This window comes from Aedes albopictus, unplaced genomic scaffold (genome assembly GCF_035046485.1).
Source record: "Aedes albopictus strain Foshan unplaced genomic scaffold, AalbF5 HiC_scaffold_110, whole genome shotgun sequence".
NCBI lineage: Eukaryota > Metazoa > Arthropoda > Insecta > Diptera > Culicidae > Aedes > Aedes albopictus.
This window is the reverse complement of record NW_026916483.1, coordinates 1-25,000: the sequence shown is the minus strand read 5'-3', so window position 1 is coordinate 25,000 and position 25,000 is coordinate 1. Positions and strand designations below refer to the sequence as shown.

The 25,000-nt window shown below is 42.0% G+C and overlaps 1 protein-coding gene across 1 annotated transcript; it reads right to left on the bottom strand.

The window, feature by feature from the left end:
• Positions 1–2,802: 2,802 nt before the first annotated feature.
• On the bottom strand, positions 2,803–24,992 carry LOC109417761 (uncharacterized; the record flags this gene model as incomplete). Its single annotated transcript, XM_062843220.1, is given in 3 exon segments — positions 2,803–2,906; positions 3,311–3,403; positions 24,825–24,992. Coding segments are annotated over 2 exon segments (186 nt in total), but the record flags the coding sequence as incomplete, so codon positions are not given.
• Between the last annotated feature and the right edge of the window lie 8 nt (positions 24,993–25,000).

Here is a 25,000-nt window from a genome sequence, read left to right as displayed (position 1 = left end):
AAATTGTTCTACGCATATGGTCAAATCTCAACCGTTACGTAGTTATTGAACTCCCCATGTTTTTTACTCTTAAGGCGAAACTGGAAGCATTTCCTCAATTTTTTGGTTTTTGATTTTTTACTAAATAACGAAGCAATATTTTCAAAATCGGTTTTCGTGCACATGTAGAGTGTGGATCAAGGTATCTTCTGAATTTTTTTGAGGGTGAAAATGTTTTCCATTTTTGCAGAAACCATTTTTTTGTGAAATTTTATTCAAAAATGGTTTCTGCAAAAACGAAAAATAATTTCCACCACAAAAAAATTCAGAAGATACCTTGATCCATACTCAACATGTGCACGAAAACCGATTTTGAAAATATTGCTTCGTTATTTTATAAAAAATCAAAAACCAAAAAGTGAGGAAATGCTTCCAGTTTCGCCTTAATGCCTTAACTGGCTATAACTTGAAAATGGTCAAACTTATCGCAGTTTTTTTACCCTTATTCGAAAGATTATTGAATTTTCTATCAAATGGCATCTTTCAACCGATTGGTTTAGTTAAATAACTAAGTTTTCTAGAGCAAATAACTTAAAAGTTGTGTGTTTTAATTTGTGTTTGTCAATTATCTTTGAAAAATGCGTAATAAATTAAAATTCTTTCTTTGGCAAAGTTGTGGCCCCTGTTTCGCTCTACAATTCGTTCTTTGACATCAAACTTCTATCTCTTATCGTTTTCTTGCAATTTCGATTTAAACGTCGCATTTCAGATCATAAATTTGAAATCGTCATGGTAAGCACCTTTTTGCACACTGTGCCGCACATTTAAATCAAAATTGCAAGAAAACGATAAGAGTTAGAAGAACGAGTAAAGAACGAATTGTAGAGTGGAATAGGGGCCACGACTTTGCCAAAGAAAGAATTTTAATTTATTACGCATGTTTCAAAGATAATCGACATAAACAAATAAAAACACGCTATTTTTAGCTATTTTGCTCTAGAAAACTTAGTCATTTAACTAAACCAATCGATTCAAAGATGCCATTTGATAGAAAATTCAATAATCTTTCGAATAAGGGTAAAAAAACTGCGATAAGTTTGACCATTTTCAAGTTATAGCCAGTTAAGGCAATAAGATTCAAAAACATGGGGAGTTCAATAACTACGTAACGGTTGAGATTTGACCATATGCGTAGAACAATTTTTTTCACCATTTATGTTCCTCTATCACCCTTTAAAAAGTTTGCACTCAGGAACCTAACACCCTGTATAAAGAGATAGATGTAGTGAACGAAAAAAAAACACCCTGGGAACGTGGTTCGTATGCCGGTGGAACGAAAAGCAAAAATCATATTCAGCAGAGAACCAGGAAGGGGTCGTCGGCTTCATGGAAGGTTGGCTTTTTGCAATTGAGGAAGACCTAAGGACTCTAAACGTTCAGGGTGACTGGAAGCGATTAGCACAGTACCGAGGCCAGTTGAGGCAAATGCTTCATTCGGCCTAGACTCACCGCTACGAGTTGTAGCCCATCAAATAACAAGTAAGTTCATGATACTATCTCGTGTCCTGTTCAACAGACTGACATGAGGCATCTAGAGAAGTCTTTCGTTGGCGAATACCAGGCTGCTTTTGTGAGGGTCGATCAACGACGAATCACATGTTTAACCTGCGGATCCTATAGACAAACTCTGAAAGTACAAAAATGTTCAATGAGTTTTAAGCAATGAGCTATTCAGTGAAAAGTAAACTTTGGTAGATAAAATAAGTATATGGTTTTCTAGCAAAACTTATTAGGTTGATATGTGCAACGCTTGTGGACAGTTCGGGTCTACATTGCTTGTGACATTGGAGCATGATGCTTTAATCTTCTACATAACTTTTGAAGTAGCGTGGCTAAAAACTAACATTTTCATAGGGAATCAAACTTCATTGGATTACATCTCACGATAACAGCCGTTTATAAAGCTCCAATAAAAACCTCCCAGTTTACAATCGTAAAATCGTTGTTCCATTCCTACGAATTGACATATTAAAATGCAAATGCATCGTTTTATTTTCAATTAACCACAACAACGCCTTTTACTTGCCGTAAGCGATGATTGCAAATTTCTTGTTGTACCTTCTATACTACCTACTTGGCGGAAAAACACTTGCGTGACCAACAGCAACTAACAAACCAAACACTAGAGTTACCTATATGTTCTTACCCGCATGGTTGTTCCATCGGCTTGCTTGTTAAAGTGCTTCATACGTGAAGCTGCAGATAAGAGCACAATAAAATGCACAACAGCTTTTTCCTTCATATTACCCTACCGGCTTTTTGAAGATCATGTACGATGATTTATCTAAACGGTTGGAGAAGTTGATCATCCAAGATGAAAGGGTTAGGCATAACATCAAAATTTTTCACATTCCCAGACCGATCGACCATCCATACCCGCGAGTAAACGATTCCCATGAAAGGTAGCAGTGATGGTACTTAACCGGGTGCAAAGAACTTAATGCAAGTCATTTTCCCCAAAAAAAAAAGAGCCAAAGCTTCAACAGAGAACATACGTATGATCGTCAAGTATGCAACTAAATGGAATTCACGTGTTTCGTATCGTATGGGCGTACGGTGCCTTCATTGACGTTTTTTTCCGGTAATAACTCGACTGTTTTCTGCTGTTATCGTTGCTCCTAACAGAATTTGTTATCGTTCAGAAATTTCTTCAATTATTCGTAATGTTTGAAAAAGAAAATTAGTGATCAGAAATCGATCACTGTAGTTACGCTCATATGATACTAAACACGAGAATTTTAAGTACGCTACGGTAAAACTCACCTCTAGTGCAGTCAATATCACACACGGATGCTGCAGGTAGACGATCGTAGACTCATCACTGTATCCACCGGAGGGGAATCTGTTCAGCTGTTCGAGATCGGCCGCTGGAGAGAAAAAAAACATGAAAGGTGTTCAAAACATGTTCTATATTGAACAGCTAGGTTCGATGAGACCTCAGGGCGTTTATCTAGCCAGGAATGCGTTAGGGAGAGTTCTTAGCGTTACGTTCATACTGGGACATAATTTACTGCTCAGCTTAGTATTCTATGAGTATTTTCACAGTTATTAACTGAGAGCTTCATTTACCAATGACCATTTTGTAAGTGTATATCGTGTGGCAGGCACGAAGATACTTTGTGCCCAAAGAAGTCAAGGAAATTTCCATTACGAAAAGTCTTAGACCAATCGGGAATCGAGCCTGTCACTCTCAGCATGGTAATATGGGCCCATAATCTATGCATTAAAGTCTATAACTTCAAAATTCAACTACTATTGAACAAATGCTTACTTTTCAATCCCGAGACCAGCACTCGAAACGGGTACTTGTGGCTGTAGGAAGCTAGATTACCCCGTATCAGAATGTATGGCATTGAAGTTCAATCTGAAACGGAAATAGAGAAAAAGACGAAAAAGAATGAGAATCAAATCAATGCCAGTCAGTGGGCGAAAGAATGAAAGAGAAAGTGAAAACGACGAATTTCGGAACCTGATGGTGAACTTTATGCTTGGAGCTGAAGGAAATCAAAAGTGAACAGTGGGTAATTAGGCCGTTAATTCACGATGCGATGGGTGCGATGGGAACCGGATCCGGTCGACCCGACTCGAGTCGATGATTTCCACTGGTGAGCTATTGAATGTTTATTTGTAGTCAGCTTATATTTTTAGAATAATCAATGGCGAATTGAAATTGCACAGCGACACGAGCGAGCGCGGCATAAAACCCGGGTTGGGCTGCTGGATTTATAACTGCAATTTTCTCTCCCTCCGGTGCAGTCGATATGGTTTACTGTTTTGATAAATGGGGGACCTTCGGCCTTCCTCGGTGTTCCATTTATTGTTTAGAACTAACGGTTACGTGACGTGTCTCTGGTGGGAGGAGAGTGTAAATGGGACAACTAAATAGAAATAAAGAAAAAGCTGAATCTGCGCCTCCAGTTCGGTTCCGGTCAGTTACGTTGGCAAAACTTCTCAACCGTGTAACTAGACTAGTCTAGAGATAGGGAGATTCGGTTCAAGAAGTGACCCGTGTCGGCTCGAAGAGGAACAGGTACCAGAAGCAGTGAAGCATAGGCGTTACCAGAGCATAATGTAAAAAGGTTGATATTTACTACAAACCCGAAAATAAACTTCGAAAAATAAGCAAAGGTCGTGATAATTGAATTTTATTGGCTTTTTTTGGTGAACGTAATACTACTCAAAGAAGGAGGGAGTAACGAAAGTAATGAAAGAAACGGTGGATAGAATCGCAAGTGTGCGACGAGAGAAATTGAATAGAAGTTGAAAATTAACAGAGGGCCATAATTGAACAACACAATCACAACGACGACCCCTTTGCCTAACGTCCTGGGTTTGAACGGCTAGGTACTAGTAGTTTGATGATGACTACTAGCCCTAGACAGGCTTTGAGTAGTATTACGTTCACCGAGAAAAGCCAATAAAATTCAATTATCATAAAGTCATGCGGTGATTAAACCTAGAAAATAAGCAAAGGTCATCCGACATTTTGCCATCAGTGCGAAATTTTCTAGTAATGTTTTAGAATCAGTTTATTTTCTATTCCAAAACATAGCAATTAAACTCAAAAATGTTGAGGGAGTTTCTGGGTTTTACGGAGGCATGCCATAGGTTTCGGAGAATTTTCAGCAGGGCTAAGGGACAGGTGGTAACAGCGGGAGTTTCAGAGGCGTTTCAGAAGATTTTCAGCAAATTCATCGAATGCGTTTAGGGAGTTCCGAGGGTTTCAAAGGCGTTACACACAGAAAAATATGTGGTAAAATCAAAAATATTTGAGGTGAAATCAAACAAATTGTGAATTTGTTCAGGCCACAAATATAAAACTCATTGAAACAAATGAAATTTTAGATTCGAAGCGAATGGAATCTACACTGTGTTATTTGTGGAACATAAATATGAATACTTTTTATAACAGTGTATCAGTCAAGGTTTGAATATGAGGCTGCATAACCAAATAAAAATGAATATAAATCACTTCAAACTTGTGGTAACGCCGAAGGAACGGCTGTCATCAACAATGTACGGTACCGACGGCCACCTCTTTATAACCTGGAGCGACTGAAGCAACCGGATGTTTCCACCACATACACGCTGAATCTCGAAGCAGCGTTGCCGGACGAAGACGAGCTCAATGAAGCCTCTCTAGAGGACTGCTGAAGTACGATAAAAGCAGCCATCAACAACTCAGCGGAGACCAACGTTGGGTATGTGAAATGGAGCCGAAGGCATGATTCGTTCGACGATGAGTGTAGAGAGTTTTTGGAAGAGAAGAACGCAATGATGGCGGTCATGCTGCAGCATGGGACCCGGCAGAACATGGAGTGATATAAAAGAACGCGGAAACAGCAGATCCGTCTCTTCCGGGAGAAAAAGCGGAATATGAACAAACGGAACTGCTGTGTCGATGTCGTTCACAAGAAACATGGAAGTTCTACCAGAAGCTCAACGCTCAACGGCAGTATCTTGACTGATGGACGTGAGATGACCGAAAGGTAGAAGCAGCACTACGACGAACATCTGAATGGTGCGAAGAATGCAGACATGGAGGAACAAGGCTGCGGAAGAAATGACTACGTCAATACAGCAGGGAGCACCAACGAGCCAACACTTACGTTGAGGGAAGTTAAGGAAGCTATCAAGCAGCTCAAGTGTGTTACAAGGGCGTTTCTGGGAGTTCATAGGATTTTAGGGGCGTTACAAGGGGTTTGAGATGGTTCATGGACGACTTCGAAAGCATTTCAGGGAGTTTCAGAAGATTTACAATGAGTTGTGAACACGATACCAACTCATCTGGTAAAGTGTCTTTAATAAAATATAATAATGATAATAACAGCGAGTTGGAGAGACGTTACACGGGAGTTCAGGCGCGTTTTCGGCGGTTTTGAGGGTCTCATGTGCGTTGCAGGGGGTTGAGGGTATAACGGAGGCGTGTTGAGGGTTTTCAGGGGATTTTCAGCAGGTTTCAGAGGCGTTGCTGGTGAGTTCAGGCGGTTTCAGGTGTGATCTGGGGAGTTTCAGAGAGTTCAACCAGTCGTGCATTGGGATCATTATTACTCAGATAGTCACGCAGGTGTGTCTACGCTAGCGTGGTGCGCACAGGCCAATGCCCAAAGAAGGTTAAGGGGGTTACAGGAACGTTCGAAGTCCACTTGAAATACCCTACAGTACCCTGAAACATCCCTGATACCTAACGCCTGTGAGTCCCGCTGAATATTCTTTTTTTAAGCCCTCTTAAAAGCTTCCGAAAACATCAAAACCTCTCCTGTGACGCCCCTAAAACCCCCAAATCCCCTGAAATGTCACAGAAAACCATAGAAACCTCAGTAACGCCTCTGAAACCCCTCTAGCACCCGGGAAATCTATAACGCACATTAGACCCTCCGAAACCCCGGAAAACACCCCTGGAAATTCTTCCAGTTGTGCAATCAAGCGAACTGTGCCGAGTTAAATAGTCTTCAGAGTAAATCACACTAATCTTTCACCTTACGCCTTTCATCCACGCACCAATGTGTGAACCCTCTGCCAACCATATCCCACCAACACTCCGACTTCCGCATGAATTTGTGCAGACCCAGAGTTACAGAGGATGGCCAAAATGTTTCGGATAGGCAACTTTTTTTCTCTCGCAAAAAAGTTCAACACGCTGTTCATGGAGTGCATCAAATTCTCAAATTTTGACTGTTTGTGGTAATTGAAACAGAATCAACAGAAGGGAAAAACTATCGATTCGTTTATTTATCACTTCGGCTTCCAAACACTGAATAGTTTCTAGATTGGGAACCACTGAACGTTATTCCACTGTTTTATTGGTGGTTGTGCTCCTTGGTATGCACGATCCGAAAATCAATGTCTCTACTTTCCCAAACTTACGACTCGCTAGTTATTCACATGTCCTTTCACAGTTTTAGGCAGGCTCAAAATCAAAAGAGTTTTGCAACATGCTCTAGGGTGGTGTTTTGCTTCTGCCTCGTCGCAAGGAAACGAACGAACCCCAAACAGAGAGGCAATAAAAATTGAACGAGGAGGAGGGGAACGAAAAAAGAACCGATGATGATTTCGGATAAAAGAGTGCGATTTTTGCCTCGAGCCGAGAGTCTTTCTTTGTATGGGAGTGGAACTCGCGAGAGCTTTTTGAGTGTGAGTGGACGTGAGAAACACAACAAGCAATTATGAGTGTTGGGTGAACTCCTCGCTGCGTGACAAGCTCATGCTCTGTGCTGTTGAGGATTTGCGTTGTGATTTCTGAGTTATATTTTTTCTCCTCAAAAAATCGCCGAAACCGCTTCCTCATTTCCTCGCGAGGGAGTTTCTGTCAAGCCTGGGTTTAGGAATCACTGGAATTTCATTGGTTCACTACACCTATGATTATCATGAAAACTACAGTTTTTAACAGTACATTTTGGATCACTGGACGTCCCAACCGTTGATAGCGAATAAAGATGAATCTTCTACATCTCCACGGTTGTCTTGAGAAGCAGCTTTTGTTTTTAGGATAGGCTATGTTTTGATCCTTAACAACCATATTTCAACTAGTTCAAAACTTCGATATTTGAGGATATTAAGGAGTCCATTAGAATTTTTCACAGCTCACTCAGGAATTTCCGAAGCAATTCTACTACACTCAGCGAAGTAAACTTCCGAAATTCATCAAACTACCTTATGAAATTTAGCCATAACTGTAAAGTATGGATGCCATAAGAATACCTTATGAAAATTAAACATGCTTATTATGACCTTATTACATAAGAGAAACTCGTGGATATTGTGACTGACGTTTTCTCGAGGTTGAGCACGACCAAACAACAACAGCTAAAAGTCATCTTTGAAATCACAGCTCATTACTGTTTTCCTTGTAATGGATAATTTGACGAGTAACTTAACAATTTCATACTGGAATGCCAATGGCATTCAAAGTAAAACCCATGACTATTTTAGGTTTCTTATCAAGAACTCCGTAGATGTTTCTCTGATTTGTGAAATGTTCCTCGAATCCGATATCAAATTTGCTCATCCTGATTTCGGAATTTATCGTTTAGACAGATCTGAACGTCGTAAAGGTGGGGTCGCCATGGTTGTGCACTCTAACATAGCGCACTCATTGCTGCCTTCGTTTGATCTTCAAATCATAGAAGCAATAGGCATTCAAATAGTCACATCCACGGGTCCGATTTCTTTAATCTCTGCTTACAATCCTGGAGGAAACAGAGATAATAATTCATTTTTACAAGATATTCAAAAACTTTCGAAAATACGCAACAGTCTTTTCATTTGTGGAGATCTGAATGCTTGACACCGTTTGTGGAACTGCATTCGAGCTAACACTGCAGGAAATATGTTGTTCAACGAGCTGCAATCTGGAAGTTTTGTAACTCATCACCCACCATCACCGACTCATATACCAACTGATCCGAATCGTAGACCTTCAACTCTTGACTTAGTATTGTCAAATGGCTTGCACTCAATATCGAACTTACAAACTATCCAACATCTGACCATATTCCTGTGCGATTTGAAATTAATTCCACAACGATTAGCTATTCTCACCCCAGATCCATTCCGGACTATTCTCGTGCCGATTGGAGAGGTTTCAAAACTTTCTTAGATGAAAACATCGATCTGCAACAAATTGATTTGAGCTCTATTTTCGAAACATTCATTTTTTTCATTTATTTAGTTAACATCAAATTCATGATAATACTGAATCAACAATTTGCCGCCATAATGCTCGATTTGCAGCTGCAGCTCTCCATCCTCGGTCACGCCCAACACTCGCCAGATCACGCTCCACCTGGTCCGCCCATCGTGCTCTCTGCGCTCCACGCCTTCTTGTACCAACCGGATGGTTAGCAAACACCAACTTTGCAGGGTTGTTGTCCGGCATTCTTGCAACATGCCCTGCCCACCGTATCCTTCCAGCTTTGACCACTTTCTGGATACTGTTCGCCGTAAAGTGCAGCGAGCTCGTGGTTCATCCTTCTCCGCCACACACCGTTCTCCTGCACACCGCCGAAGATCGTCCTTAGCACCCGTCGCTCGAAAACTCCGAGTGCTTGCAGGTCCTCCTCGAGCATCGTCCATGTCTCGTATCCGTAGAGAACCACCGGTCTTATTAACGTTTTGTACATGGTACATTTGGTGCGGGGGTGAATCTTTTTTGACCGCAGTTTCTTCTGGAGCCCATAGTAGGCACGACTTCCACTGATGATGCGCCTTCGTATTTCACGGCTCACGTTATTGTCAGCCGTTAGCAAGGAACCGAGGTAGACGAATTCTTCTACCACCTCGAAAGTATCCCCGTCTATCGTAACATTGCTGCCAAGGCTTGTCCTGTCTCGCTCAGTCCCGCCTACCAGCATGTACTTTGTCTTAGCCACATTCACCACCAGTCCGACCTTTACTGCTTCACTTTTCAGGCGGGTGTACTGTTCTACCACCGTTCCAAATGTTCTGGCAATAATATCTATGTCATCCGCAAAACAGACAAATTGGCTGGATTTCGTGAAGATCGTACCCCGGCTGTTGAGCCCGGCTCGTCGCATAGCACCTTCCAGGGCGATGTTGAATAGTAGGCAGGAAAGTCCATCACCTTGTCGTAGTCCCCGCCGAGATTCAAATGAACTGAATAGCTCACCCGAAATCCTTACGCTGTTCTGCACACCGTCCATCGTTGCTCTTATCAGTCTAGTCAGCTTCCCGGGAAAGCTGTTCTCGTCCATAATTTTCCATAGCTCTGTGCGGTCGATACTGTCGTATGCCGCTTTGAAGTCGATGAACAGGTGATGCGTTGGGACCTGGTATTCACGGCATTTCTGGAGGATTTGCCGTACGGTGAAGATCTGGTCCGTTGTCGACCGGCCGTCGATGAAACCGGCTTGGTAACTTCCCACGAACTCATTTACTTTAGGTGACAGACGACGGAAGATGATAGCACTTTGTAGGCGGCATTCAAAACGGTGATCGCTCGAAAGTTCTCACACATTAACTTGTCGCCTTTCTTGTGGATGGGACAGATTATCCCTTCCTTCCACTCCTCCGGTAGCTGTTCAGTTTCCCAGATCTTGACTACTAACTGGTGCAGACAGGTGGCCAACTTTTCCGAGCCCATCTTGATGAGTTCTGCTGCGATACCGTCCTTACCAGCCGCTTTGTTGTTTTTGAGCTGGTGGTGGCATCCTTAACTTCCCTCAGCGTGGGAGTTGGTTCGTTCCCGTCCTCTGCTGCACCAACATAGGGGCTGTCCATTAATTACGTAAGGGAAATTTTACGATTTTTCGACACCCCCACCCCCCCTTGTAAGATTTTTTGTATGAGAACCCAAATATTTTTGTATGGCGCGTAAGATTTTTCAAACCCCCCCTCCCCCCATAAACCCTTACGTAATTAATGGACAGCCCCATAGTCATTTCCTCCGCTGCCTTGGTCCTCCGTGCCTACATTCTCTTCGCCATTCAGGTGCTCGTCGAAGTGCTGCTTCCACCTTTCGATCACCTCACGTTTGTCCGTCAGGAGGCTCCCTTCCTTATCCCTGCATATTTCGGCTTGCGGCACGTAGCCTTTACGGGATGCGTTGAGCTTCTGGTAGAACTTGCGTGTTTCCTGTGAACGGCACAGCAGTTCCATTTCCTCGCACTCCGCTTCTTCCAGGCGGCGCTTTTTCTCCCGGAAGAGACGGGTCTGCTGCTTCCGCTTCTGTCTGTATCGCTCCACATTCTGTCGGGTTCCATGCTGCAGCATTACCGCCCGCGCTGCATCCTTCTCCTCCAGAACCGCTCTGCACTCCTCGTCGAACCAATCGTTTCGTCGACTCCGTTCTACGTACCCGATAGTGCTCTCGGCTGCGTTGTTGATGGCTGCTTTCACTGTACTCCAGCAGTCCTCTAGAGGGGCCACATCGAGCACACCCTCGTCCGGCAACGCTGCCTCGAAATTCTGCGCGTATGCGGTGGCGACATCCGGTTGCTTCAGTCGCTCTAGATCGTACCGGGGCGGCCGCCGGTAATGTACATTGTTAATAACGGAGAGTTTTGGGCGCAGTTTAACCATCACCAGGTAGTGATCGGAGTCGATACTAGCACCACGATAGGTCCTAACGTCGATAATGTCGGAGAAGTGCCGTCCATCAATCAGAACGTGGTCGATTTGCGATTCCGTTTGTTGTGGTGATCTCCAGGTGTAACGATACGGGAGGCTGTGCTGGAAGAAGGTGCTACGAATGGCCATGTTCTTGGAGGCGGCGAAATCGATGAGGCGTAGGCCATTTTCGTTCGTCTGCTGGTGGGCGCTGAACTTTCCAATCGTCGGTCTGAATTCCTTCTCCTGGCCTACCTGAGCGTTTAGATCCCCTATGATGATCTTGACGTCGTGGTTTGGGCAGCGGTCGTACTCGTGTTCGAGCTGCGCGTAAAATGCGTCTTTGTCATCATCAGTGAGGGCTTCCGGAGTGAGGGCTGTGCACGTTTATTATGCTAATGTTGAAGAATCGGCCCTTGATCCTCAACCTGCACATTCTTTCGTCGATCGGCCACCAACCGATCACACGCCTCTGCATGTCGCCCATCACTATAAAAGCTGTTCCCAGCTCACGTGTGTTGCCGCAACTCTGGTAGATGGTATGATTACCTCTAAACATTCGCACCATAGATCCTGTCCAACACACCTCCTGCAGCGCTACGATTCCGAACCCGCGGTCCTTCAGTAGATCGGCGAGTATGCGGGTGCTCCCGATGAAGTTGAGAGATCTGCAGTTCCACGTACCGAGCTTTCAATCGCAAGTCCCTTTTCGTCGCTGTGGTCGTCGCTATTGGTATCGGTTCGCATTCTTCTCTTGTTGATTTTCCGGTGCTAGTCTTTTTTACGGCTGGCTCGCAGGGCCTGACACCAACCCACTAACCCAGGGAGCTGGGCTTACCTTCCCTGAAGCTACGGGTTCTGCAATTTTCGAAACATATCAAATTGATAACTATATAGACTATTTTACTACCATCATTCATCAAGCACACGACCGGTTTATCCCCCGAAGTATTCCAGATAGATTCAAGTTGATTCTACCTGATGACATTCTTCTTTTGATACGATTAAGAAATAGTCGACGAAGACAATGGCAACGTAATCGTAGGGACCATTACCTAAGATCCGTATATAACTTCACATGCAATTGAGTCAAAAAGCGCATTGATGAGTTTAGAAACAAATCATGGTCAGCCAATCTGCTGAGCATGAGCAATGATCAAAACAATAATAAAATGCTTTGGAAATTCTGTAAAATTTAAAAAAATAAGCACAAATCTATTTCGCCATTATCAAAAGATGGCAAACTACTTATTACCGACAAAGAAAAGTGCGAAGAGATAGGAAAACAGTTTGCTGAAGCTCATTACACTACCTTCTATGATGCAAGTCCCGTAGATCATGAAGTGAATACGTCAATCGAAAGCTTTTTCGCGAATCACAGAGACTCTAATTTCGACCCCTACTATTTAGTGAAGCCTATACTTCCTGTTTCCTCAAAACATTAAAAAACAACAAATCACCTGGCTTCGATCAGATGAACAATCGATGTCTCAAAAGATTATCGCGTAAAGCTCTAGTGCTTTTAACATTCATTTTCAATGCGTGCATAAAACTGAATTACTTCCCCTTGGCATGGAGACATGCAAGGTTATAGCGATTCCGAAGCCAAACAAAGATCACGCCAGTTCAAAGAGTTATCGTCCTAAATATTAGCTTATTTAGTAGTTTAAGTAAGATATTTGAAAAAGTTTTACTCAAACGACTCAATCATCACATTGCAGAAAATAATATAATTCCTAACACTTAATTTGGCTTTAGAAGCGAACACTCAAATTTCATTCAATTCGGTTCACTGGTTTCCGAGATATGACAGTTCAAAAATTGGTTGTCTAAATAATAGTGTTTTACCCGAACGGTTCTTACTTCGCGAAAAATTAATCAATCGAGCCCAAATTTGTACCAATGATGCACATATAATAGGTTGACAAACAAACAAAATTTGAGATTTTTTTATGCCTTCTATGAAAAGTTACATCATGTTGAATTTTTTTTTTTGTGGGAGAAAAAAAGTTGCCTATCCCAAACATTTTGGCCATCCCCTGTACTTGAGAAATGTGAGAAACTAGTCGGAATTTTGTATCCTTTTATTAATAGAAGATCAAAATTAAACACTAGAAACAAAATTCTGCTTTATAAAACAGTATTTAGATCAACTCTAATATACGCTTCAATTCTGGTCAGAATGTGCTCCATCTCATGGGGAAAAGGCTCAGATTTTCCAAAACAAATGTTTAAAAATGATCCACAACTTACCCCCATGGTTTTGTACTGAAGAATTATGGTTTCTTCGGCAACCTTGCTTCAAATATTCTTTTACAACTTTGTAGAATATTTTGTAAGCGTACATAAAACTATTAAAAAGCAGATGTTTGGATCAGCTAAATTAGAGGGACCACCCTAATTTTTCAATAATGAGAAAAAAGGTCGAAAAATATGAAGAAACTTTCCCAAAGACATCATGTATTTAAAACTTAAGGTTTAGGCACTAACATTTTTGTCTTCGTAAATACGGCTCTGGACCCATTGTGCATTGCAATGCATTGCTGTAAAACTTTTTCAACAAAACCTTTTAAAGTTTGTCCTAGAAGTGTTGCTTAAGGCATATCACTCGGAACTTGTTGCATTCAGTAGCTTAATTAAAGGATTGATGCGTAGGACAAGCCCTACCTATACTTCTCGCACCGCTGATCCAAGCAAATTTTGTACATATTTGGTATAATAATAGTGACAACGTGTTATACAAACATCTCTGCATGGTGCGTAACTAGCAGCTACCCATCTTATTAACGTCTTTTGCTTGCAACCGGGAGGAAGCTAGCACAAACGTTCAACGGCGCATCATGAAGTCAGTGATGACCGTGTCACATTGTGTAACTTGAAACTCTCTCGGGGAGGCCGCGCCGGAGTCCGGAGGAAGCTCCGCCGACAGCTTTATGGCATATTAGCATAAGCCTGTAATCTGATGAGCTACGCTACGCGATGCGGTGCGGTCGTCGTATACAAACGTTCGTCGTTTTCATGCGTGCTGTAATATCTTCAGCTGTTGCTTGCTTTACCTGCTGGCTGAGCTTACTGACTGCGGTTGGTTGTTCCGACCGAGTGACTCCTACTACCATACCGAGCGAGCAACAAAAAAGTAAATTTGGGGGATGCCGTCGTGACGAAGGAAGGAAGCCCCACCTCTACGGTCGTTGCGGTGATTTGGTGAAGAGATAGACAACGGGCGGTGATGACTAACACCACAAACCAAACAGTTGTTGGATTGGCTGACGTTCGCCAGACGCCGGTATTTAACGACAATGCAATCTGCAGCGTTTGCTAAATTGAGTATTTATGTTTCATTACAAGTCAAATTGATCGTTATTCATTGTTGCAAATTATTGTTATAGCCAGACCTTTTGGGGGTAACGTTTGATCAAAATCAGCACTGAAAATAAATGTTTATGGGGCAACCTATACGAAAAACTCGTACGCTGTGAGAGGATTTTGTAATGGACGTAAGGCTGTACTGAAGGTGACGGGTTGGATATGCGTGTGCAATCCTCAGTTTATACAGCAAAATATAAAATAGAAATAACAAGTGTGTGGAACTCTTAGCAAATGAGTGTTCCATCCCTGGTTACGGCATGTGTTTTGCCTTTGATAGAACTTCCGTGTTTCATGAGAACTATTTACACAGCTGTTCCATTTCTTCACAAACCGCTTCTTACAGGTGACGCTTTTTCTCCCGAAATAACGGCTCTGCTGTTTCCGATTCTGTTTGTATCGTACAACGTTCTGCCGGGTTCCATGCTGCAGCATTAACGCACGCGCTGCATTCTTCTGCTCCAAAAACGCTCTGCACTCCTCGTCGAACCATTCTTTCCGTCGCCTTTGTTCCACGTACCCGATGGTGCTCTCGGCAGCGTCGTTGATGACTGCTTCAACTGTACCCCATCGGTCCTATATAGAAGGACCCACATTGAAGTCATCTTCGTCTGGCAATGCTGCGTCGAGAATTTGCGCGTCTGTTGAGGCGACATCCGGTTGGATCAGTCGCTCAAGGTTGTACCGCGGCGGTCGCCAGTATCGGACATTGTTGATGAGGGAAAGTTTTGGGCGCAGTTTGACCATCATTAGGTAGGGGTCAGTGGCGATGTTAGTGCCGTGTTAAGTCCTGACGTCTATAATGCCGGAGAAGTGCTTTCCGTCAATCAGAACGTGGTCGATTTGCGATTCTGTCTGCTGTGGTGATCCCCAAGTGTAACGATAAGGGAGACTGTGTTCGAAAAAGGTGCCACGTATGGCCATGTTTTTGAAGGCGGCTTTTTCAGCTGGTGGGCGCTAAACTTTCCAATCATCGGCCTGAATTCCTCATTCTGACCTACCTAATCGGCCCTTGATCCTCCTACGATGTCGAATTCGCGGTCCTTCAGAAGATCAACGAGTATGTGGATGCTCCCAATGAAGTTGAGAGATCGGCAGTTCCACGTTCATCACATCAATACATTTATTCCGTTAAAGAACGATAAGAATGACGTCACATGTTTACATCTAAAATTGATGTTCACATTGGTAAAGAGCCTCCCAACAAACATTTTTGCTGTACAAGAGTGGAATAAACCACTCTTAAGCAAACTTAAGCTTAAGAAACTGTAACTCAGCTAGTTCTGTTACTTGGGCTGTCTTGTCTTGTTGTATGCCGTGCCATCACAGTCAGTCCACACGGTAAAAAAATCTGCAAGCTGATACGACCGGATTGCTACATGAATTCGCAATAATTCCCTATCAGTTTGATAACAATTGAATATAATTAAGGCACATCACTTCAATTCATTGTTTATAATGTTTTGATTTAAAAATAAGAATAAGCGATTTCAAATCGAGCGTGCAGAATTTCTACCGTGAGTTTAGATTAAAAAAGAGCAGTGACGGAACATGGATCGCAGTCGAGCAGTCAAAATCAGCGATTTGTTTACCATTGATATTGACAAAGCGCAAATCTTACCTCAGGGCGATTCAGGGGCATACCAGGAATGTTTCAGGGAGTTCCAGAGAGGTTCAGAAGCATTCCAAGTGATTTCGGGACGTTCCAGGGGTGTTTTAAGGATTTTCAGGGGGATTACAGAGGCGTCCAAGGGATGTTTCAGGGAGTCTCAGGGTGGTCTGATAAGGTTGGTCCGTCCCGTCGCAACGGGGTTGCGACCGTTGTTAGGCCCTCAGCAACCACAGAGTAGGGCGAACCAAAGGCACCCAAGTAACAATGATAGCTAAATTACAGCTTATTCAGCCAAAATTTCTAAAATCAAGCTTAAGAGTGGTTTATTCAGCTGTTGTACAGCAATAATGTTTGTTGGGGAGGAACCACCCCCCCCCCCCCCTTGGACGACAGTTGAGCAGAAGAGGAAGAAGATAAAAACTGCTAGAAGAGGAGGTGCTTAGGGACGCCAATCCAAAAATTTGAGAAAGGTGACGCACTCGTCATCAAGACCATACTGTTAACAAAAATGCAAACATCAAAACAAAACACTATTTCATGATTGACTGTTGAATCTGTTCAATTATAAAACCTTGTCCAAGGAGGACAAGATTTTACACAGGTTATCCTTTGGTATAACAGGGCAAAGGAGACTGGGCAAAAATGTATGGAGTCTGGGCCCGGAATGTACACCAATGACCCATATCTCTTTCGAAAGGTCTAATTGAGACAAGAAAAAGTTCCTATGGGGTCAAAAATATTCATCATGGGAGAAAAAAAATTATTTTCAATAATCCAAATGTCTCATCTGTCAGTATTTTACTCAATGATAAGTCATTCTATTAATAAAGAAGACAATAATGATTTCAGGGACAGGCCAGTGCATAGGAAAAGTTGAGGTTTCTGCATGTTTCTAGGAAAAAGTGGAGGAGGACGAAGTGTTATTATATTATGGATTATAATATGGATATTAATATTATTAGAGTGGAATGGGTATATCCAAAGGTATTATGATGATGATGATATTGTTCTACCATCTATTGTAGCAAGGCAGCTGCCTATAGCACTGGAATAATCTGAAAAGCGATTTGATCAAGATTGTGCTGTTGTTAGTGGTCAGTCATTCTCCTGTATGAAGGGCCAAAAAGGGTTGTGCGGACCCGCAAGCAGAGACACTTGCGCGAAACCCGCGTCAGGGGAAAAGAATCTCCTTCCAGAAGAAAGTTCTCACGAACAACTACAAAATCAAGCCCTCAATTGACAGAATACTCCCAATAGATGGGGTCGAAGAGCCCGCCCTCAATCCACGAAATGTTAACAACAAGGAGGAGGCAGTTCCAAGCTCCTGTCCAAATCGTTTCAATCGGGTGCCCTGATGGTCCCTCCCTTTCCCAATATATGATGAGATATGTATATGTAATGTATGTCAGTGTGTGTTGTGTATGTTTTGTTATACATTTGTTTGAAAAACAATCATAATAATGATTAATAAGCATTTATAAACAAAACATTTACCTGATTACTCCTGAAATAAAATGTGGATTAGCAACAAAACATTAAAAAAAGCACATCAAATCTCGATCCTGGAATGTCTGCTCACCACTGATCGGCCACTTTAGGCATGAAAACATTAACAAGATCGAAATTTGATGTGGTGGTAGATCTTACGCCGCAACGCACCATTCTAAGGTGATCTACCCACGTTACGGGGCACTGGGTATATCCAAAGGTATTATACTTAAAAACCCTTCCCTTGAGCAAGTGCTTATGCAATGTACAAATTATAATGTTGAAACACAGTGAAACATATCAAACGTAAGGGACTTATGAAAAATCGCTTTGATTAGAGTCAAGCTTTATCCGACCAACCGGGTTGTCACAAGGGTTGTGAGGCAAGGATGTAGTATCACCGCTACTGTTTCTTATCGTAATAAATGAGATATTTGTGTGGGGGCATTTGACCGTGCATAGAATTCTTGGCTACATTAGCAGTTCATCACTATGGAGCATCTGAACGACTTCGATTTGGCTAATGATGTAGCCCTACTAGACCAATGGTGCTTTGTCAAGCAGAGTAAGCTCAACGACCTAGCCGAACGTTTTTTTGCGGCAGGTCTAACTATCAATGTCAACAAGACCAATTCATTAGATGTCAACACGGACTACCCATCCAACTTGACAGTAGCTAGAACATCAATGGTCAAATCAATAGTCAAAAACTTTTAATATCTTGGATATCTTGGAATCAAGCAATAAATGATCGAAGTAGTGAAGAGGATGCTCCATCGTTAACGAAGCCTGAGGGGTTCCTATGCACCCCTCACAGTAGTTTGTCCCTCACGCGTTAATGCATGGCGTGGTGGAAGTTTTTCCACTGCTACTCGTGGGGTTGCAAACTGAGAACAACAATAATCAAAAATCTGTTAGTAGCTGTAGTGGCGAGCCCCAGACAACCAGTTTGCGCGTATAATGAAGTTTATGACCGTGTTATGCGTACTTTTATGCAGTTAAGTTACATCGCATACGATGCAGCAAAAGTGCCTTATGCGTGCAAAAATGGAGGCAATATACGTGCATTGGCGGGACAACAATAACGCCATAAGAGCTTGCATCTTATGTGATGTACGGTGTGCCTTATTGTGACATAATATAGCTAGCACCTAATGCTACCTAATAATATTCGAAAAAAAAAACAATTATTGTCACCTCGGTGTCATGATCTTTGGATTATCGAGCCCCACTTAACGGGCGTGTTCGCCAGACTATCTGGAGATAAAACCAACTAAGCGTGATTTCCCGCACTGTTTCCACTACCCCTCTCTGGCTAGCGTCATCCATTGTTGATTATCAGAGCCACAAAACAAAACTAATGAGTTTATAACCATAACGATGGCTATTCACTGTTTTGTAGTTATTTGGCATTGCATGGACAGCCCAACAGCACCTCTTTCAGGGTTTTCACATATCAAATCGCAATATGTCAACGTACACGTTTTTAGCGTATGCGAATTTTTATGCACCCTTTAACGAGTTTATTTTTTCATTCATGCGATTTCATTCGTACACCAATGCGAGTTAAACTGGCAAAATATGACAAGTACCAAGAGAAGTCGTATTATCATTGCGGTATGCAATTAATCGAATTAATTTGATACGTTGCGAGTTCGTTCGCACACTTTTGCGAATAAAAAAATATAAAAGTTGATTTGTTTTCTTATGCGACTCTTCCAGATACATTGCAATAAGTACAAAAATAACGTCATACGCGATGAAAATTATTCCTCCGCCGTACATATACGCGATAGAAGCTTAAAATAGTACTTTTTACGATGTACTGCATGCAACCTTATGTGACTCCTGGTTGTCTGAGGTTCAACCTTTTCGCAAGAAGCGGGTAAGCTAGTTAATTCTTTAAGCAAAGTAGGGACAGTATGATGTAGCTGTACGCGAAGTGCCAGTATAGAAGGAACCCCATTTTCTTCTTGACTAGCATGACGGGAACGGTCATGGATGGATCATGGTTGATGAAGGCCATTAAAAATAGGGATGTGTAGATTGCAGAAAAATGGAGGTGGCTGCGCAGCCGACAGAAGAGGTGCTACCAGGCGGCTTTCGTAAGGCCGGTTGTTACCCGGAGAGTGAAGGGCAGTAATACCTGCCAGCTTGGAAGAGTAGGAAGTAAGTTTAGAATTAGCATAAGTTAAAATACACAGTAATAAAAATTAAAAAAAAATAGGAAGCGAAGATCGAAAGGAGCAGGGGCTTGCGACCATGTGTAGGTCCTCAGCGACCACATATTAGGGCGGGTAAGGGGGAGAACGCTTTCTGGACCTTGTGGACAGGCAAAAGAAGAAAAGAATGAAGAATGAGGAACATGAGCTTAGGGACGCTAAGCCAAAAAGAAGAAGTATAAGGGCAAATTCCAAGGGCAAGAAGGACACCCTCGTCAACTAGACAGACGAGTCTAAGCACTCAGAGATTTTGAAGGCGATGATGAGCTATGCCAAGCTCACGGATTAAAAAGGCGCCGTATTCGATAAAAATATCCTCGAGCTAAAGCACGACAAAACCTGCAAAGGCGCCGCCTACAAGTGCTCAATCACATGGATGAATCTTTAACGACAGACTTGTTAGAATCCCAAAATGGCCGCCACAATGGCCGACTTTGGCACCTACTCACTATTTCGAAAGCACAAATCTCTTCGTAAACAAAATCAGTGCACCTGAGCTTCTTATTTTAAGCTTATTACAAGTGAGCAAGAACAGAATAATAAAATGCACTATTGTTTGAAGCTTGCTTCTTGAGATTTGTGCGTTTGAAGTTTTGATGCTCTGCTAAAGCGGGACATCAATACGTTTGTCCTTATAGTAAATAATCGACTCCTTTCCGGCTAAAGGCATTTCAGTACCGAAATTAGCCAGTGCGAAACCTAGCATGGTCAGAGCCTTTAGCAGAGTCTGCCCAAGCTGCTTCGTGAAACGGCATCCCCTTTACACGATCCAGGCATTGGAATCACCTGTCACCCGGTCTTTGCCCTATCAGCTCGGCAGTCATACAGTCCAGTATCTGAGTAAACTGTTCCAACACCTACTCCTGGACGGGGTATTCACCCGTTTTTCATATCGCCGATCCAGTTGCCGTTATCGGTGGGTATTCGGTATGAGTGGTCCGTTATGACGGCGATATCCATCTCCCACTCAGCGGCTGTCTGAATCAGCAGTTGCTGGTTTGCGTCACAGTAGTTCAGGTTTGTCCAGTCCAGGTCTCCAGTTAGCCTAGTGGTTAAGGCTGGATCACCAATCCGGAGACGGCGGGTTCGATTCCCGCTCCGGTCGGGAAAATTTTCTTGATTCCCTGGGCATAGTGTATCATTGTACTTGCCACACATTGTACAAATTCATGCAATGACAGGCAAAGAAAGCCCTTCAATTAATAACTGTGGAAGTGCACTAAGAACACTAAGTTGAAGAGAGGCAGGCCAAGTTCTAATGCGAACGTCGAGCCATAAAGAAGAAAGAAGAAGAAGTTCAGGTTTGTACTGTGGCTTATCAACAAAGTTCTTTTGAAGACTAGGACCGCTGTACATGTTGTTCGCGTATTTCCCGCAACAAATCAAGCACTTGGGATGGTTTGACCTGCCTTGCGCCTTATGACATTCGTCCCCACATCGCCTACAAAGCTTGCTATTGTGCCTCTCGATATCACAATTAATCGCCAGTTTATTCAAACACACACAGCTGTCCCTCAGTAACCCCAGCTTCTTGTTCTCTTCAGTCTTATCCAATCCTAGCTAGAATCCAAAGCTTATATCTTTAAACTCTATTATTTTTCTAGTTCCCTTGAAATCATCACTTCCTCCTCAGAACCACTAGCATGTTCCTAGAGCCCTCGGTACCTTTCCAGAATACCCAGTTTTTTAAAGTTCCTGGAGGTTTTCTGGACTTCTCTAGGATTCATCTGTTTCTTCCCAGAATCTTCAACTTCCTGCTTCACTATGAGCTTTTTGCTCAATTCGTCAGCTTTTTCCACTAACTCTTTGCTTTTTACTAACATCTTGCTCCATTAATCGCCAGCTTTTTCTTGAATCCCGTTTTATTTTTAGAAATAGCCCTAGGTATTCTTCTCGGTATCCGAATCTTCTTAGAACCATTATATGTTTACTGAATTCACTTACAATGGTTACAAAGTTTTTGCTGAGAACAAACATTCCAAGTAACCGTGCTTCTTATTGAAAGCATTGTCGTCAACCTAGAGTCACAATATGTCTGGTATCCTCACGGTACAGCAATGAATATTATTCATAGAATCTTGTGCATCACATACATTATTAAAACACCTTATTTAAATGTCAAGTTTCACTTGACTCAAAGTGTTTTTTTTTTCATTCTTCCCTTATATGATGATGTTTCATTGTGTTTCAACATTATAATCTGCACATTGCATAAATACTTGCTCAAGAGAAGAGTTTTTACGTATAATACTTTTGGATATACCCATTCCACTATAATAATATTATTACCTAGATTAAAACACTACGCGTCCTTCACTTTTTCATAAAAACTTACAGAAACCACAACCTTTTCTATGCACTGGCCTGTCCCTGAAATCATTACAGTAATGTTCCGATTTTATCACGCCCTCCACGCATCAGTGCTTGATTTTTCATTAAGTTGCTGTTACATTTGACAGCAAGTGTTTCCCCTCTTCTTCAAGACAAATGTTGAAGGCGCGTTTTGCAACGTTAAACACATTGAAAATGCGTATAGATTTTGTAAAATATTTATTTGTATTTTTGAAAAGGGGCGTGATAAAATCGAAACAATACTGTATTATCTTCTTTTTATAATAGAATGACTTATCATTGAATAGAATACTGACAGATGAGACATTCGGATTATTTGAGATTGGTCGCTTGTGAAAAATAATGCAAATAATTACAACAAAAACAACTGAAATTCGTTCCAAAAAATGCCAAATAACTTTTTTCTCCCATGATCAATATTTTTGACTCCATAGCAACTTTTTCTTGTCTCAATTAGACCTTCCGAAAGAGATATGGGTCATTGGTGTACATTCCGGGCCCAGATTCGCTCAGTCTCCTCTATGTTTTGTCTTGTACATATGTTGTTAACTTTTGACTTTGTACTATTGTACATTTGTAGTGTTCTATTTTAATTTTCACGGCTGGGCGCCAAATAAAAATATAGTAAAGCATTTGTAGGGTTCCATATTATTTACGTTATAGAACCTATGGAAAGTAGAGCTCCTGAAGGAATGTTCTAGAGTTCATAAGCAAGGTTGCGTCCATTCATTTGCAAAGATTTACATTCATTTGCTATTATCTCAGTTCAGAAGCATGCTTTCGAAAACAATGTATGGATGAATTTAACCTTGTAGTTTTATCTGAAAGTTTGCCGAATAACATTGGGGTCGCACACGCATACCGAAGTCGTGAGCGAGCTGTGAAGTCAACTTTCCACAGCGTGAATGTAATTTACATTCACCGCGTGGAGAGTTGCCTTCACAGTTGACTCACGACTTTGGTATACGTTTGCGACCCCATTGTTATTCGGCAAACTTTCAGATAAAATTACAAGGTTAAATTCATCCATACATTGTTTTTCGATAGCATGCTTCTGAACTGAGATAATAGCAAATGAATGTAAATCTTTGCAAATGAATGGTCGCAACCTTGTTCATAAGTTCGTGGTAGGTTCCAAACCCAGTAGGATCTCTGTCATTTTAACAGTTCTAGAAATACCTTTAGATGCACTTTCAAACAAAATCATTATGATGTTAAAAAAACAGCACTTGCAAGACTTTACTCAAAGCCCTATTTCAAAAGTGACCGATAAGAGCACTTACTCTCGAAACAACTTCGGTTAGCGTTGAAAACAAATACGATCTAAACATTGCAGTTTTATACATAAAGATTTAGACCAAAGAAATGTTGTGTTCTTTCTTCAGTAACACTGCGTTTGTTAAACGGAATAGTCATCAAGCCATCTTTGTCACACAGGTTGTACTCCCAAAATACTTTTTATGCTAACTTTATCTGATATTTTCCCTACTTTCAAAAAAGATTGGTCTTTTGGCGGTTGCTGATAAATTTTCCATCAGACCATTAAAGGCCCTTTTTTCTAGTAAAACAATAGAGTTAATAAACTATAGAGGACGAATGTCGCTGCTGTTCCCTTTGTTCTCGCTCGCAAACATGTCGGGTATCTATCTGTCAAACTGCATACTTTTTCGCTTTGACACTTATAGCCCGGCCTATCTCCGCCAGCAAGAGATGTTTCGGCAGCGACGCCAGCGACATTCTTCCTCTATAGTTTATTAACTCTATTAGTAAAACAGATGCGTAGATTGTGACGATCCAAAAGCTTTTGATTCTATAAGAGATTTTTGTTCTTTTGATAATAGGCTAATCTTTCACTGTTTGGATTTGGATAGCGGCAAAACTGATAACTTCCTCTGTAATGCCTTTTTGGAATGTTGGTATGTATTAAGCTGATAATACACGACAAGCTGCGGTGGGCTGATGACTTCACACGGACGCTGGAAGAACGATAATCAAATATAATATACATACAGAGAACCTGGAAGAAACCATTAGCTCAGTAACATGCCGCACACACTGGATTTTTGTTGTTGAACTTCAGAAGAACTCCAAGGACAGTTGATACAGACTGAACGGATCAGGTTGACTCAGTGGCGTAGCCAGAAATTTTCTCTGGGAGGGGTTTTCGATGTTCAATAATACCTTTTTGTATTTGACACTCACATTTCGTAAATATATACAATGAATTTGAGCCGTAGGTTGAAAATAGCGGCGCAGCCGAAAAATTTTTTCATCACAAAGCGTTTTATACTGGAAATTTGTTCAAGAAAATCTGGCTCTGGGGGGGGGGGGGGGGGGGGGTTTCAACCCTAAAACCCCCCCCGTGGCTACGCCAGTGGGTTGACTTGTGATGACTATACTCCTGAATCTGGTCCAGCGTAGAAGGATTCTCCAATTGGCTTAAATGCAACAGAACAAGTTTCGACTATTTACATCACATCTACAAATCCTTCCTAGAGCAATACTATTAAAACATAAACATTCAACTTTCGTTACTGCCTACAACACGTTTTCACTACCTATTATTTCACTCATCAAACATGCACCGAGTTTGAACGACACGCGTACGCCCCGTGGTGAACATTTGCGTCTTATACGCTGAAACACTTTTGGGAATTAATTATCTTCTCCGAACTTACTTTTGGCAGGGTGCCACGGAAATTAATCAACTACACCCCTACGGCGATCGATCAGGCACTAAACTATATAGCGTGGAAGGCTATAAAACTCCCCAAGTTGGCACAAACTGGAGCACACAGCAAATTTCGCCGATGATCCCACGCGAATAATTCACAACGCTTTAGGCGCGATTAAT